General features: G+C 50.5%; 1 protein-coding gene across 1 annotated transcript, besides 3 other annotated features; it reads left to right on the plus strand.

Annotated features, from left to right (window-relative positions):
* The first annotated feature begins 2,767 nt into the window (after positions 1 to 2,767).
* Positions 2,768 to 2,813: a microsatellite.
* A 752-nt stretch (positions 2,814 to 3,565) lies between these two features.
* Positions 3,566 to 3,588: a microsatellite.
* A 1,575-nt stretch (positions 3,589 to 5,163) lies between these two features.
* Positions 5,164 to 6,981, plus strand: FPSE_00339 (uncharacterized protein; the record flags this gene model as incomplete). Its single annotated transcript, XM_009253459.1, has 3 exons — positions 5,164 to 5,296; positions 5,387 to 6,070; positions 6,149 to 6,981. 3 exons carry the CDS (start codon positions 5,164 to 5,166, stop codon positions 6,979 to 6,981), a joined length of 1,650 nt encoding a protein of 549 aa, XP_009251734.1.
* A 610-nt stretch (positions 6,982 to 7,591) lies between these two features.
* Positions 7,592 to 7,619: a microsatellite.
* Positions 7,620 to 14,049: the final 6,430 nt, after the last annotated feature.

The following is a 14,049-nucleotide window of genomic DNA, read 5'->3' on the forward strand; positions in this document are numbered from 1 at the left end:
GAATTGTTATTCCATACAACAAGCACCACCATGCTGCCACAGTTACCTACATACTGCTGCTGTCGTGGACAACGCCACCAAATAGAGTGGGCGCCAACTCGTAGATTCAGACACAGACACTGACATACACAGCTGAGCTCGCTCGGCGCAATGTATCTCGGATAAGAGACGTTGTGCCGCCGTACCTATCATATCGTAGACAGCGAATGAGTCTGAACTAGGGTCCGGTATCCGGGACATGCTGTGGATCTACTATGTATGACCAGGGTCACCACTGATCCCCGTCAGTAATACAGGCATACTATTATTATTTGGTGTGCCTGCAATGCACATGAACTTCCTAGATCACACAGGAGGTAGAGGTAAGATAGGGCTAACTCTCAAGGTTTCGAGCAACCACATCATCAACCCAAGGGCCCCGGACATTGTGATCCTCAAAAGAAAATCGGCCATCTAGATATCCGCGTTTACTTGTGGAGCTCGAGGTTCCCTTCACCCGGGCGCATGGTGTTGTCGTTGAGACGAAGCAAAAGTCTCGAACAACTCAGCAGAACCTATCCAGGCAATGGATGACCAGTCGCCAGGGGCTCCGTCCACACGAGAAGTCTCATTGAGGAAAGAATGGAGACCAGTGGCAGGGAAACCTGACCTGTTCACCTCGGGCTCCCTATGCCCTAGCCGGAGGAGTCGCCTAGAGTACCTAAAGCCAATAGTCTTGGCAGCCTGGCTGGATTCTAAACGGTTCTACCATGTTTGATGGACCAATATGGGGGCTTTCATTCTACAAGCACAAGCTCCCAACGCATTCCGCATTGATTTCAATATCAGAAGAATTAGGTCCCAGAGAAATGGATCCCCTCTTCGAACCACCATGCTTTTGCCAAGGCTTCTGTCGCTCGATAATCACAGACTAGGCTTGAGGTCTCGATGCATTTCCTGAACATGAGACTTTGTGAGGATCGCTTATTATGATAAGCCTAATAGTAAGACGTGGGCATACTCTATAGCGGGATCACTCGCGGCTCAAGGCTAGACGCCTAAGCTGATACCCTACAGGCTGACAGACAGTTCTGAGGGGCTCTTGTTTTCTACTCCAATTTTCGGACGCAAAAGGGTAGGTCATGGGTTTATTGCAGATCACTACAGGGATCCTGGGTCGAACATTAATTACTTGAATCAATACGGCCATACCGCGCGAAGCCTCACTGGATACATTTGATATTCTAATCTGGAAGACGAGGGAAAGACCCCGGCAGGATTCGATAGGGCTTATTGTTTTATCCACTGGCTAAAACAAAAGAGATGGCCGAAGCACTCGGATCACATCACGTCAAGCTCCACGAAGCATGGGCTTAATCAACATCGGTTAGGAGAGGGGGCCCTCTAACAGAGCCAGGAATTGTGGCTTGCACGAGACGGATTACTGCATGCAAGCAAGCCATGATCGAGCTGCGGGTGGCCCCTGGAACTGGTTGTTTCTCTTTCCATTTTCTGGGGTAAGAGAGATGATTACAGTTCATGGCTTGGAAAATGCTTGCTTTTTTCACTCTTCTATTCTCCACAGGTTCTCAACCCTTGCCCTCGAGTTCAATCAATTTGGTCAACGGTAGTACCACGGTCCCGGGTCCCAAGTTGATTTATGGCAATAACTGCGAGAAGCTCGGGCTTGGCGTCAGAAATATTGCAACGAATCTCGAGATCGAGTCTTTTCAAACAATGCGACGCTGAGCAAGGTTCTTGCGAGGTTGGGGCTGACGGGAGATGAACTGCTCTAGCCTGGCAGGCCTGCTGTTCAGCAAGGAACACTTGGGCAGAACGTCATTGATGCTACCCAACGTCGGAGCGACAATCGAAGATTTCAGCTGATGTGTGCAGCAAAATCGGTTCAGCATTCAGGTGCCGAGGTAGCTGGCAGTCGCCGCCGCTGCAGAGAGAATTAAAGCGAGTGAAATTTGTGTTGCGATCCTGAACGCCCTCCGACTGTGTACGCTGAAGCGTCTTGGGGATGACGCCATGAGGGCTGTTCCCTGTGTTGGTTGTGGCAGGGTCTGCCGTGTTTCGGGGACCACGTTTGGCTTGACAGAGAAGATTCTTTTTTCCTTCTGAAAGAGGGAGTTGGTCTGCAAGGCGAAACTCAAAAGGCACAAATCACCTGTCACAGGCGGCTTACCACGGCCTTTGCTTTTTAGTACAGCACCTCCAGTACAGCTCAGTACATCCTTAAAACCGCGCCTTGTTAGACTGCTATATCCTAAAGTAACCCACCTTAGGTCTCAAGGTGGTACCACTGCTTTTGGTGGTTCAACTCACCTGCTGTGCCGCCGCACAGGCGTTGTTAGGTTTACAGTAGTGCTTCAAGCCCGGAAATGCTGTCGCTACTGCAATGTTTTGCTTTTTCCCGGGCGCTGCGAGCTGTGATGGGTACCGGCCGTTTGCTCGGTGGCCACACAGAGTACATATGGCGACTCCGAGTGGAAGGTTTTGTGTTGAGTACACACAGCATCTCGTCTCAATTGAGACATTTTATCCGCTACCGAGGTGCATAATTGCATGTATTCCGAGGTCATTAGAATGCGTGGCTTCACACACATACAGACAGCACCATAGAAAGATCTACGGGTAGTGTTTCTCTTCGAGTGTTGGTGGAGAATGTGTGAAGAGCAACGCGCACAGGGAAAGGGGACGTGGGCTCCATAGCCATGTGCGCTGGCATCTGATCTGGGGATTGGTCCTCGACTTGACCGCAAGATGGTCATCACTGTACAGTACACACACACACACACACACACACACACATACAGAGTACACACACAATATGGACGAACTCGAAGATCAGACAGCGGACGTGATGATGCCATCTGGGGGCGGTTTAGATCGACGCCGTCGAGTAAAGTAACATCAGAAGTGCGACTCGCCATGCTTTGGCGTGTTTCCGTTCCACTTGACGGCAACGCTCCCACGTTTTGCGATGCTGATACAAGCTACGGGTGCCTCATGGCTCCTCATTTCATGATCAAGGGTGGTTTGCTTTGGCTTCACAGAAGTATCCCCCCTGGCTCCGTGCTCCACCACTGCGCTACAGACCTTGGATCCTTCGACTTGTGGGCTGCTGCATCCGCAAAGCGCGCTAAGTTGGGAGCCGTCAGTGGTCCTCTCACACCCTGACCCCGACCCCGACTGTGGACGGATTTCGGCTAGGGTTTAGAGGACTAAAGTCTATTCGTGCAGGGAGCACAGTGGAGATAGTGGAGATGCAGTAGGCATGGGTTGTCGATTCACCTGCTGCAGAGCGTTGTTCAATTCTTCCACGCTTCTGGGGGAGCTTCCCTGGGGGCTACATACACTATGCTATGCTGCACATTACGGGTTACTATTACCTTGCTCTATGTCTGTCCAGGTTCAAATCTAGGGCCCAGGGCGGCATAGGTGGCCATCATAAGTGCACCCCGGTCTTCTGGTTTCTGAGACAGTAAATACACCCTTGTTATTATGGACAAGAGATACTCTGTAGAGTACCACACAACACGAGACAAAACAGAGCAACGACATTCATCAATCAAGGACGGCAGAGCAGAGCAGAGCAGAACATGGTATTTTAGCATGCTGTTGACTGGACCCACCGACACCAGGCCGGTGACATCTGGCTGCGTTGCAAAGTGCCATTAGGAGATTCGAGTTCACCTAGCAATTGGCTCATCCAAGACCAATGGCAATGATTCCGGCCGGCAGAGCAGAATTGCAATAATTGCAATGGCGGCGAACCCTCGACGGCGAATTACAGACAGAGGGCCATAACTATACTGAACCCTCGATGAATCGGTACCAAAGGCTATGATATCCAGCCAGGCACGGTGACTGTAATTGGCAACGTTCCGTCAAGAACGAGGGAGTACCTTGGGTGGGGACCATCTTGCGATACTTGCTTCAACAACCAGAGGTCAGAGTCCCCACATTGTAACGATTCCCAAGCCACCGCGGTCCGGTAGACGGACGGGGTCTCTGCCTGTTGCAGACAAGAGATTGAGCGGTAACGGGTACAGTATATTGGTCTCGAGCTCAGCTCAGCGCAGGAGAAAGGGTCCGAGGGCTTCTTGTGGAGCGTCTATCAATCTTGGAACTACGAGGAAGAGACCCGCTGAGATTATTGCACTATCAGACTGTCTAAATGTTTACGAAGAATGAGGGGGGAAGGAGTTGGATCGAACCAAGGTCTGGTCTTGTCAGGCCAGACCAGACTCAGACTGGACATCTAACGTTTCTCTGTCGCTGTTTGTTGAGCAGCTAACGTTATGGAACTCTATGAATTATCTACTATGCAACGACATAGACTTGCCCCCCTGCCATGCATCGTCGAGGTTCCGCCTGTGTTTCTGGAGCCAGACTGTGTTGGTCAAGGCAGCCAGGAAAGTCTCATGAAACAAGGACAAGCCACCCAGACACAGAGCAGGAGAGAGAGGGGAGGAGAGGTACACACATGAGGTTCTCAGTACATGCTCCAAGTACTCAACCAACCCAAGCAGGAGCGTGGCGTACCGGACCGCACACCAACGCCAACGCCAACACCAGTGCTGTACTGTCCCAGACGAGGACCCACGGCTCAGTGCTGGACAGTAAGTAAGTAGCCTTGCCTTGGGCCCCCCAAAGGGCCATCAGCCCGACCAACGCTAGCACTAAGAGAGAGGAGAATGGGACGCATGGTGCAGGGGTCTGCATAGAGGGTCTGACTTTAGGTACGTACCAGCAGCCACCCTCACCTGGCTAGTCGTACACCCTTTGCAGGGCGAAAGAAGGAAAAAAAAAGATGGTTCTCAACGCCAGAGGCGCCAGATGAAAATGGTTATAAACAACACCCCCGGTCCACGTCGATCAACCTCTAGTAGTAACTAGGTCGATCTCTATGCGAACACTTGCGCGACCTTGGACTTAAAGACGACAAGGACTCCACAGATATCAACAGCTATTACCTTCGTCTCATCTTAACTCAATCATCTAAATACTCCCATCAAGGACCCTCCTCATCTTTGGAAGCTCCCTCCTTCTCCCTCACATCTTTCAACATCACTTTGTATACCTTATCCACAACATAAAGGTCTTGGCCTTTATACATACCCACTTCCTCACTCACATCACATCCACCTCTGTACACAAACTCATCGACTTGACATGATCGCATCGCTCTCATCGTCGCCACCCACGTCCATGCCTTACTCAACTTCCCCCGACTCTCACATTCACAACACCGACAACATGGTCCGATCATCTTCAGCAGAGCCCGCAAAGAGCTCCAAGCGAAAGGGTATGTGCTACCAGCCAAGCGGGGACTTGAACCAAACCAGCAACGACCTGCCCCAAGCAGATCAGTGATACTAACATGCAGCCAAAATAGGCACCCGAAGCGTTTCCACACTCACACCATCACAACTTGCGCGCAAGAGAGCCAACGACCGAGAGGCTCAGCGAGCTATCAGAGCGCGAACCAAGGAGCACATTGACCGTCTGGAGCGCGAATTGGAGGAACTCAAGAGCAAGCAGAGCCGTGATCAGACCGTCCAAGAACTTCTTCGACGGAACCAGGCACTTGAGGAGGAGCTTATGCGACTTAAGGAGAACATGGGCGTCTCAATGACCTCATCACCTTACTCTGCACCTGGTACGACTCTCTCAGTCACGATACCTTGCTCGGTTCCCTCACCAACCTCCAACGGCATACTGACAGCCCCCTCAGTATACGATGATAACCTTAGCTCCGGCAGCGGTGCAATTCCCAGCCCTCGTGGCTCCCCCTTCCCTTCTGGCGACTACAGTCCCATCCCCGACTACGGACAGCAATATGTTCCCCTCCCTACCAACTGCGAGTCATGGGCCAACACTGTTCCCTGCCCTGTTCCCTCCAACGTCTCAAGCCCCTCATCGTCTGCCGACGACTACAGCGCCGGCTACATCCCCACGAGCGTGCCTACCTCGCTGATGCCCTCAAACAACACCAGCTCATCGAGCCTCGGCGCCGTTGGCCACAGCCACAACCACAAGGACGTCATCAAGATGGAGTATGAGGATGTTGAATCTCACGGTACGATTCCCCAACAGCGGTGGTGGCTCCAGCCTAAGCTACGCAATGCTCTATAAGCAGAAAACTAATCACACTCAGTGTCTAGACGCCGGATACCGCCTCAGCAACCCTTCAATGCAGCCCGTTTCCCCCCACACTTACATGGCTCAGCAGCAGCAGTCCGCCTGGAACATGTATCCCGTCTACTACCCCCAGGCTCAGTCCTCGGTCCACTGAAGGACCAAATTCAGCCGGGTGCCTGCTGGCCGGTGCCCGTTCTGACCACCCCGCCGGCCTGCCGCTTCGATGAGCTTTTGGTCGGTTTCCTCCAAGACTGCCGTCGTATGGCCACCACAGAGTCGCTCGCTCATACACTAGGCCCGACTCGAATAGACGTGCGGTCTGTATTTCGCAGCCACGACAGTCACGGCCAGCTTGCCTGCTCACCTCATCCGATCACAGATTTGATCCGGAGTCTGATAGATACGGCAGGCATGTCACGGCTTATGGAGCGCCTTGCTATCTTTGCGCCCCTTCAAACAATGATCTGTTGGCTTGCACAGCCTACGCCAGAGAGACGCGCGCGGCTTTGCGATGACTACGCACCGCGCGAGTGCCAGCTGACAACTCCCCACCCCCAATGGCTTGACCTAGTCCTTTGGGGCTCTCTGCGCGAAGCTGCTATAAGGCGACAAGATCTCTACGCTACAGACGAGTTTCAGAGGATCTACTTCGACTCACTGCGCCTTGTCAACTGGCCTTACCAGCCGCTAGAGAGCCTAGTCACGGATTCTCAGACGGGCCATGTTGGGCTCACAGACGCTCTTACGGCCCATGCCATGAACGGGTCCAGTTGGCGTCTCAATGAGACGTTTACGCAGCGGTACCCTGAACTTTCCGGCCTAGTGGCCCTAGAGCAGATTCATCCTTGACCTCTCCCCTGACTACTACCAACCTCCACATACACACACACACTACTATCACTTCCATTTTCACATGATCGAGATTGATCATGACTTGTATCATTCTGATAACGACAAAAAATCCCATGCTGAGGCATGACTCTGTGGGTGAACACAGCACCACATGGGTTGATCCATAAAAAAACAAAACAGAAAAGGCACAAAGCTTACCACCGGAACCCCGCCGCGGCAAGTCTCCATCCTGCTTCAGCAATGTCGATCGTATTACAACATACATACTACACACATCCACGTTGCTGGGGAGCTACATCATGATTGCTCCCTCTCACAAAAATTATACAAGGCATGACGCGAAACTTAGAGGAGGAAAGTTACCCCACACATTTCTAACGGCCACTACTGTATTGTAACCTTGGAGGAGTTTTTTTATTCATATTTTTCTTGTTTCCTTTCCTGTTTTCTTTTTTTCACTGGATGGTTTATTTTGGGGCACACAAACAACTACTACCTACATGATGGACGGAGGCGTGCAATTTGGAAACACATGACATGCATTGGGATACTTGAGCAATTTGGGCGATACCGGGGTTTTACTATTAGAGGAGTTTGAACAAGATACTGGGATGGGATGGGATAGGATGGAATGGAAAGGAACATGGTATAACACAACGTACTGGGCACTCATCGAGATGGGATGACCCATGTCTACTGTTTAACGAATCAAGATACACACATTGGATTCTTCACTCTCTTGACCCCGTACTCCAATTTCTCTTCCCAAACGGTATCTACACTATTACCACTAGCTTGGCGGACCAAACATGAAAATCCTCTTTAGTTTCATTTTACCCCATATGCACTTTGTCCTTGGTTGATGACATGCCAAAACCCTGTATTAAGCCCTTGTCTACTGAACAATGGTATAGTAATAATGTTCATGACGAGGCCAGGGTGTGCGCAATGTAACATGAATGGATAACACAGGAGGATGAGGAGGGGGGGGCCTTGACACGTTGTTGTTGTTTTCTACCTCATCTTCCTTCTTGTTGGTTTGCTGGTGACCGAAAGAGTACTACCGTACTATACGTACAGCAAGAATTAATTCCCACGGGTTGCAAGAAAACTGCCTTGTTACTAAAAAGCGTATGTACCGTATGTATGTATCTGTCCATCTCCACCGCCATGTTTTCCCGTCACGCACATGGCCCAAGGACTTTCTGGAGGGAGTGCCAAGATGGAGAAAGCATCAGCTCTTGGAGAAATGCAAGGCTAGGCTATCCAGCTACCCCTACTTTTGGCGGTTGCATGGGGGTTGCTAGACATGCCTATCAACTAGGCCATTAAGGGTATAAGCGCTGGACCGAGATCTATTCTCTTCCCTTTTAAGCAATGAATTCCTTAGGATATCCACTTTTCCTCCCCTTCTTCACCACCTTGGCTTCACTCCCCCGGCCGCAGCCTTAGTCGCAGGCACAGGTGGAAGGTTGAGGTAGAGAGATAACTGGCATAAGCGCAGTCTATCTTTGCTTTCTGACGTTGAAGGTTTTGGACAAATGAGGACAGAAACCTGATACTGTACTGCATGCAATGCACAGCACGGTACGTACGGTATGGTATAGTCGGCAAAACAGTTGTGTCGATATCATACAGCGTCGTGTACAGAGTAGAGTCTCCATGGTGGCATTGAGCATGTCATCGCTCGGCCCTCCTGCGTGTCTTGCCTATCTTGAGAGCTACTGTAATACTGGAGACGGTAGAGAAAGAAGGACAGACACAAAGAACATTGAACCGCAAGAATACAATGTATTGTGACATTGAATACTTTCGTCTTTTGCTTTTTTGCCTCCCGTCCATGAAAAGATTCTCATTGCTCGAATCCATATGCACCAGATCTTTAGAACCGTGGCGAAAGCACGTGGCCGTTGCTGCTTCCCCCCCCCCTCTTCTACAATGACAGCTTGACACAATCTTATACGGCCGTGATGCGAATTCCGAACATGGACTTTTGAGTTCTTGGATTCCGAGGTAGACGTAAAGTCTAATGAAACAGTGTGTTGGTGGTGGTGGCAGCGGTGGTAGCCTCCATCCAATACCATGCCATGTCATAGCATGCAATGCCGTCCCTCCCCCATATATGCCGTGGTTCGTGTTGTCTGCAAGAGCCGAGTGGCGTTTTTACGGCCTGGAACACCCAAAACACTATTTTGCACCTAATTTTGTCTCAGTCGCCCAATACGTCATCCCCCTTTCCGGCCGGAACCTAAGCGTGCTGCGTGCGCTTGTCTCCCGGATGTGTTCCGTAGGCATTTCCTCTTGATGATTCCGTACCAGTCGTTACCATTTGTTGTTCCGGACGTCTTGCAATAAGGGGCTTGGGTCTCACTCGGCCAGCAAAAGCAATCAAAGCCTCAGTGAGGGTGAGAGTGAGCTGGAGATGTTTTTTTGCAACTTTCTCCCAGTGCAACCGGACGAATGGAGGAAATGACACAGGCCTAATCAGAAATGTTCCCGCGGGAACGGTTGACTTGTGTCCCCTCATTCTCAATTGCAAGTCCGCCAGCCAGCACTGACGTTCCAAGTGAAACTGGTGACAGATGGGATCGGCGGCTGTCGCTTCTTCTTAGACGCTTCTAGGTTTGAGCCTTTCCTATACAGAGTATGCACCTCGTCAACTAAAATTGACGCTGCACTGCACTGCTAGTGGTATGGTAAAATCCCGATAAGGCGGTGCAACGGTACTATCCCGAGTACCTGTCCTTGCTCTTCACACGTTGGTGGCTTGAAACGGGTGGTAATCGTTTTTACTAACTTTTTCCCTTTAATGAATTTCAACAAGCATTTATTGAACAAGGGGGAAAGTATATCTGCGGGAAAATTTAATCGTCGCTCAGAATGACCTGTATGCCAACAAAGATGTCATTGGAAGAAAAAGGCGTCGAAATGTGACACTGTACACCGCAACATTTGACATTGTGTAGTAATCTAAATGGCAAATCAGATCAAAGGCTAGAAAACCTAGAAGGAGCCTCGAACACTACTGAGAGAACCATGATCGAAGCCGCCAACACAATGCGCGAGCCTGCAGGAAGACGGTATTGGTTCGTTTCGTATGGATATAAATCTGCTGCTATTGGGGTAGGGTACCTGGAGTAGGGGACAACTGCTGCACGGCCGTTCGTTGTTGGACCAGCGTGCGCGCGTGCGTGTGTGGACTTTGTAGATAGGCGGTATCAGCGGGTGAATGGATTCGATGGGAAAACGGCTTGTGAGAGGCTCAAATGCGATCGAACAAGTCAGAATAGCGGAAATCAAGGGGTACCGCACTGTAGGGTCGTAAAGTTTGCGCTAGAAGGATGCTGCAGCTTCTATGCCACCAAAGGTGCTGTCGAAGAATCATCGACAACCAGGGGGGTCCATGGAAGGGTCATGGGGCCTCATGCAGATGCAGGAGCAGCAGAAGTGAGACAGCCTACGTCAAAAGAAGGTGGAAAGAAGTCGTGCCGAAGAAAGGTGTCGGCCTGTCGTGTCTCTGTCCCACTGCAGTGGTGTGCTCCCCAGCGTCGATTTCCGTCCTGTTGCCGTTTCTGTCGTGTCGTTGATGCAGCCACACAGACACACATGTCTCAATGAGGACAGGCGGTCGCCATATTATTTTGGACCGGTCTTGAGAGATGCCACTTTTTTTCTTCTTTCGAAGAAATTAATCATCGTACAGTAATCACAGCCTCAGGCTGTTTTTGATCCGTCCGTTGCTAGTGGGGAGGGTGAGACGAATTTGAGTTGATCCAGTTGAACCGGCAAGATTGAGTTTGCCGCGGTCAGGAACCATGGTCTACTTGGCCGATAAATTCTGGTAGAGTCGCATTGTCTGCGGGTTTTGCTCCTCTCTTCAATCTCCAATGATGACATTCTTCCCCAAAAACTGGCAACTTGAGACAGACGAACCGACTGCCGATAGGCACTGTTTCCTGATCGTCACCTGGTACTGTGCATGCTTGCACTATCAGATGCAGAGATACGGCGCTGCACATGTGCCAGCACATCATCAAGAGTGCGAATGCTACGAATTCGAGGGAGATGCCCTAGGCATTTCGACATGGCGATCTGCCACGAACCGTTGAAATGATCCTGGATGCAAATTACAGGCCTTCTTGCCACGACCCCTGAGCCATTCAACATGTACCCACTGTCCACACGGCCTGGGTGTGAGGACTCTGCGTAAGGATTCGAGGGCAGGGATTCTGGAGATCATGGCGCTAGTAAGGGACCCTAGAATCGCTCACTAATAAGACTAACACCCGGCAAATAACTCATGTACAAATGCTTTAATTGATGTGCCGCGAGTCAACCGATAGACGGTGAATGGTATGAAGGAAGGGAAAAAGCAATAAGCATGTGAATAAGTACCAAGAGCTATGGGCCGCTGACCCATTGGTGCTATGATCTTCAATTGGGCTTCAACCCAGGGATAATTTGATAAGCATATATTGTGGCTTGTGAAATTGGGGTCGATTGAGAGTGGACCGCTACCCTAAGAGATGATCCAATGAATATTAGTCTCATCTATGCAAAAACCACGAGGCAAGCAGGGATACGCTGGACGGGGCCTTGAGGCACTGACTGAAGTGACAAATGCAGCGCAATACCTAGACAAAAGCCCCTGCATGGCACAGACAATGACAGCCAGAAAGAAAAGAAAAAGGCCGAACATCATTCACGAAACGGGGTCGAATGAACCCATATGCCTATCAAGACCATAGAGATGTCTTGTGGTATGTGATATTGAAAACTCGACGGTATCTCATACGTAAAAGCTTCATGGTTGAGGTGAAGGCAACCCATCGTGTACGTACATCGCTGTGGCGGGGCTACCATGTGGCTAACAGAGTAAGCTTCTTCGAGAATCAGTTGTAGAAGGTGATGAAGTTTGCCTTTGCTGTATCTGAAATTATTGATACACGCCCAGCCTTTTCCATCACCCACTCAAGCACGTGGCGTGGTTGAGTCGTTCAAAGGCAAAAAAGGGGGTCCATTCCGAGCAAGTATCTCAAGTACTCGGTACTCTCGTGCCAAAAATCCTCTGTGCGGCGATTCTCTCTACATTCTGCGATAGCAATTCTCAAACTAGAAGGACAAACTTCGACGGTTGGTGTTTCTCCAGCGGCAAGCCATGTGGACGTGACACGCGTGCACGGCAGGGCTGGTCGGAGGGATAATGTGCTTGCACATTCATCTTGTTTCCATACGCTAGTTAGACGTTCTTGTTCTCCATTCAGTAACCAGTTCACGGGTGAGGCGCACACACACTCGCGCACTCACACCTTGAACCTGAGGAACAAGGTATGTGGCTGATGGCGATCCTTGACTGCGACACTAGCTGGTCACTGGGGCTGCAGTGCCAGCGGTATAATGTAGTGTCAATTCGTTGTCTCACCTGATAACTCCCAGGCGAGTTTTGGCAAAGACATACTTCCAAATTGAAATGACAAACCGAGACATGAATAGCAGACCGTCCTTGTCATTCGTTCGGCCATAAGGAGATGAAGATTTTCATTCGCATCGATGAACGCATCCGGCCAAGGTGCGCTATTCGCTGTCCTGTAGGATTTGCCAAAGGTTCCTTGGAAACGTGATGATAGGCGTGAGCGCCAGCAGTATGCCTGGCTCCGTGTTGGAGGGCTTCATTCTGCCAGCTGGAGATTGGACAAGAAACACGAGGTTCGACCAGCATGACTGATAGCCCGTAATGTCTGTCAAGTCTCGGGGCGGTCTGTTGGACTCTCACAACCAAAATGTCTCAGAAGATCACCACCGCGGCACTGTTTCCCAGAGCGGTAAGAGTGCCACTAGAATGAGCCTACCCGTCCTATGCTTCGCACGTTCAGCTGTGGCTGGAACCTCCCTATCTTCCCACTGTAGCTATAGCTGTACATGTAGCTGTAAGTTGTCACAGTCGAGCAGGCTGGTGTAAGCCACCCATCCTGGCGGGTACCTAGTCCTTTCACCATTTCCTTTTCAAGCCGCCGGAACATTTTTATACTGTGGAACATACCGGACCGAAATCGCCGGATCTCTTCGGAAAGCGGCTTCCGATTTCTTTCCGCAATTCCAGGTCCATTTTGTTGTCCTTTGTTCACTGGCGACGCAGATTGAGGTTGCCAATGAATTGAAAGTGTGGTCTATCACGTCGGTCCATAGCTTCGACCCAAAGCTCCTGGTGTGGAACGGACTTGGTCGCTAGAAGGACCGGACCAGAGGAATTCGATGCTACTGAGAGGCCTTGTGGGACTTTGCGTGGGTCGGAAGCACAAGCCAAATCAACAGGTTATGTAGATTCGTGCAAGGGTCAGGTAACGGGTAGAAAGATGCCGGTGCCAAGTTTTCTAACACCCATTCAGCCATTCCATGACTGTTGTGTTCATCACTTTAAATTCGTTCTCATTTTGTTCCTTTGATCTTGAACCCGGCGCAAGGCTCTAATCAACTAGCCTTCCGCTTTCACTAGCCGCCGTCAACAAGGCCAAGCTACGTGCTAAGAAATGTGCCAAACGTCGCACTGCGGATGTATGCAAACATACTTTTGGATCAACCAGTGAAGGCCAACCAGCATCCGATCCGCCTGGTGTGCAAAGAAGAACCCGTCAGCGATCAAGCAGGTGTTACAGGCCTAGCCATTGCCCGCAACACAGCCTATAGACCGTTGCCGTCATTTCGTTGCAGACCCTTGATCCCTGGGCTTGAAGTTGCCAGCTATGCATGTCACTTTAGACCACATCATGCCTGACCAGGTTTGATTGTTGATGATGGACCCTGGTGGCGGGCAAGGTTGGATTGAGTGAGCTTTGGCCATATAACCCAACTGTTGCCAAAAAGCGAGTCAAGTTGGCATCTAACAGAAAATCTTTGTTTATTTCCTGACACGCCATCTACACACACGTGCAACGTCAGTCTGAAACGCAAAGAAAGGGTGGTATTGATAAACTTCCATCTAGAAGAACTGCCATTCGGATAGGCACCGTATGCGGTCATTAGCCCTCTCGGAAAAGGGTTGCGTAACGAACAGTTATCAATGTTCCT

Source organism: Fusarium pseudograminearum, chromosome 1, assembly GCF_000303195.2.
Source record: "Fusarium pseudograminearum CS3096 chromosome 1, whole genome shotgun sequence".
Lineage (NCBI taxonomy): Eukaryota > Fungi > Ascomycota > Sordariomycetes > Hypocreales > Nectriaceae > Fusarium > Fusarium pseudograminearum.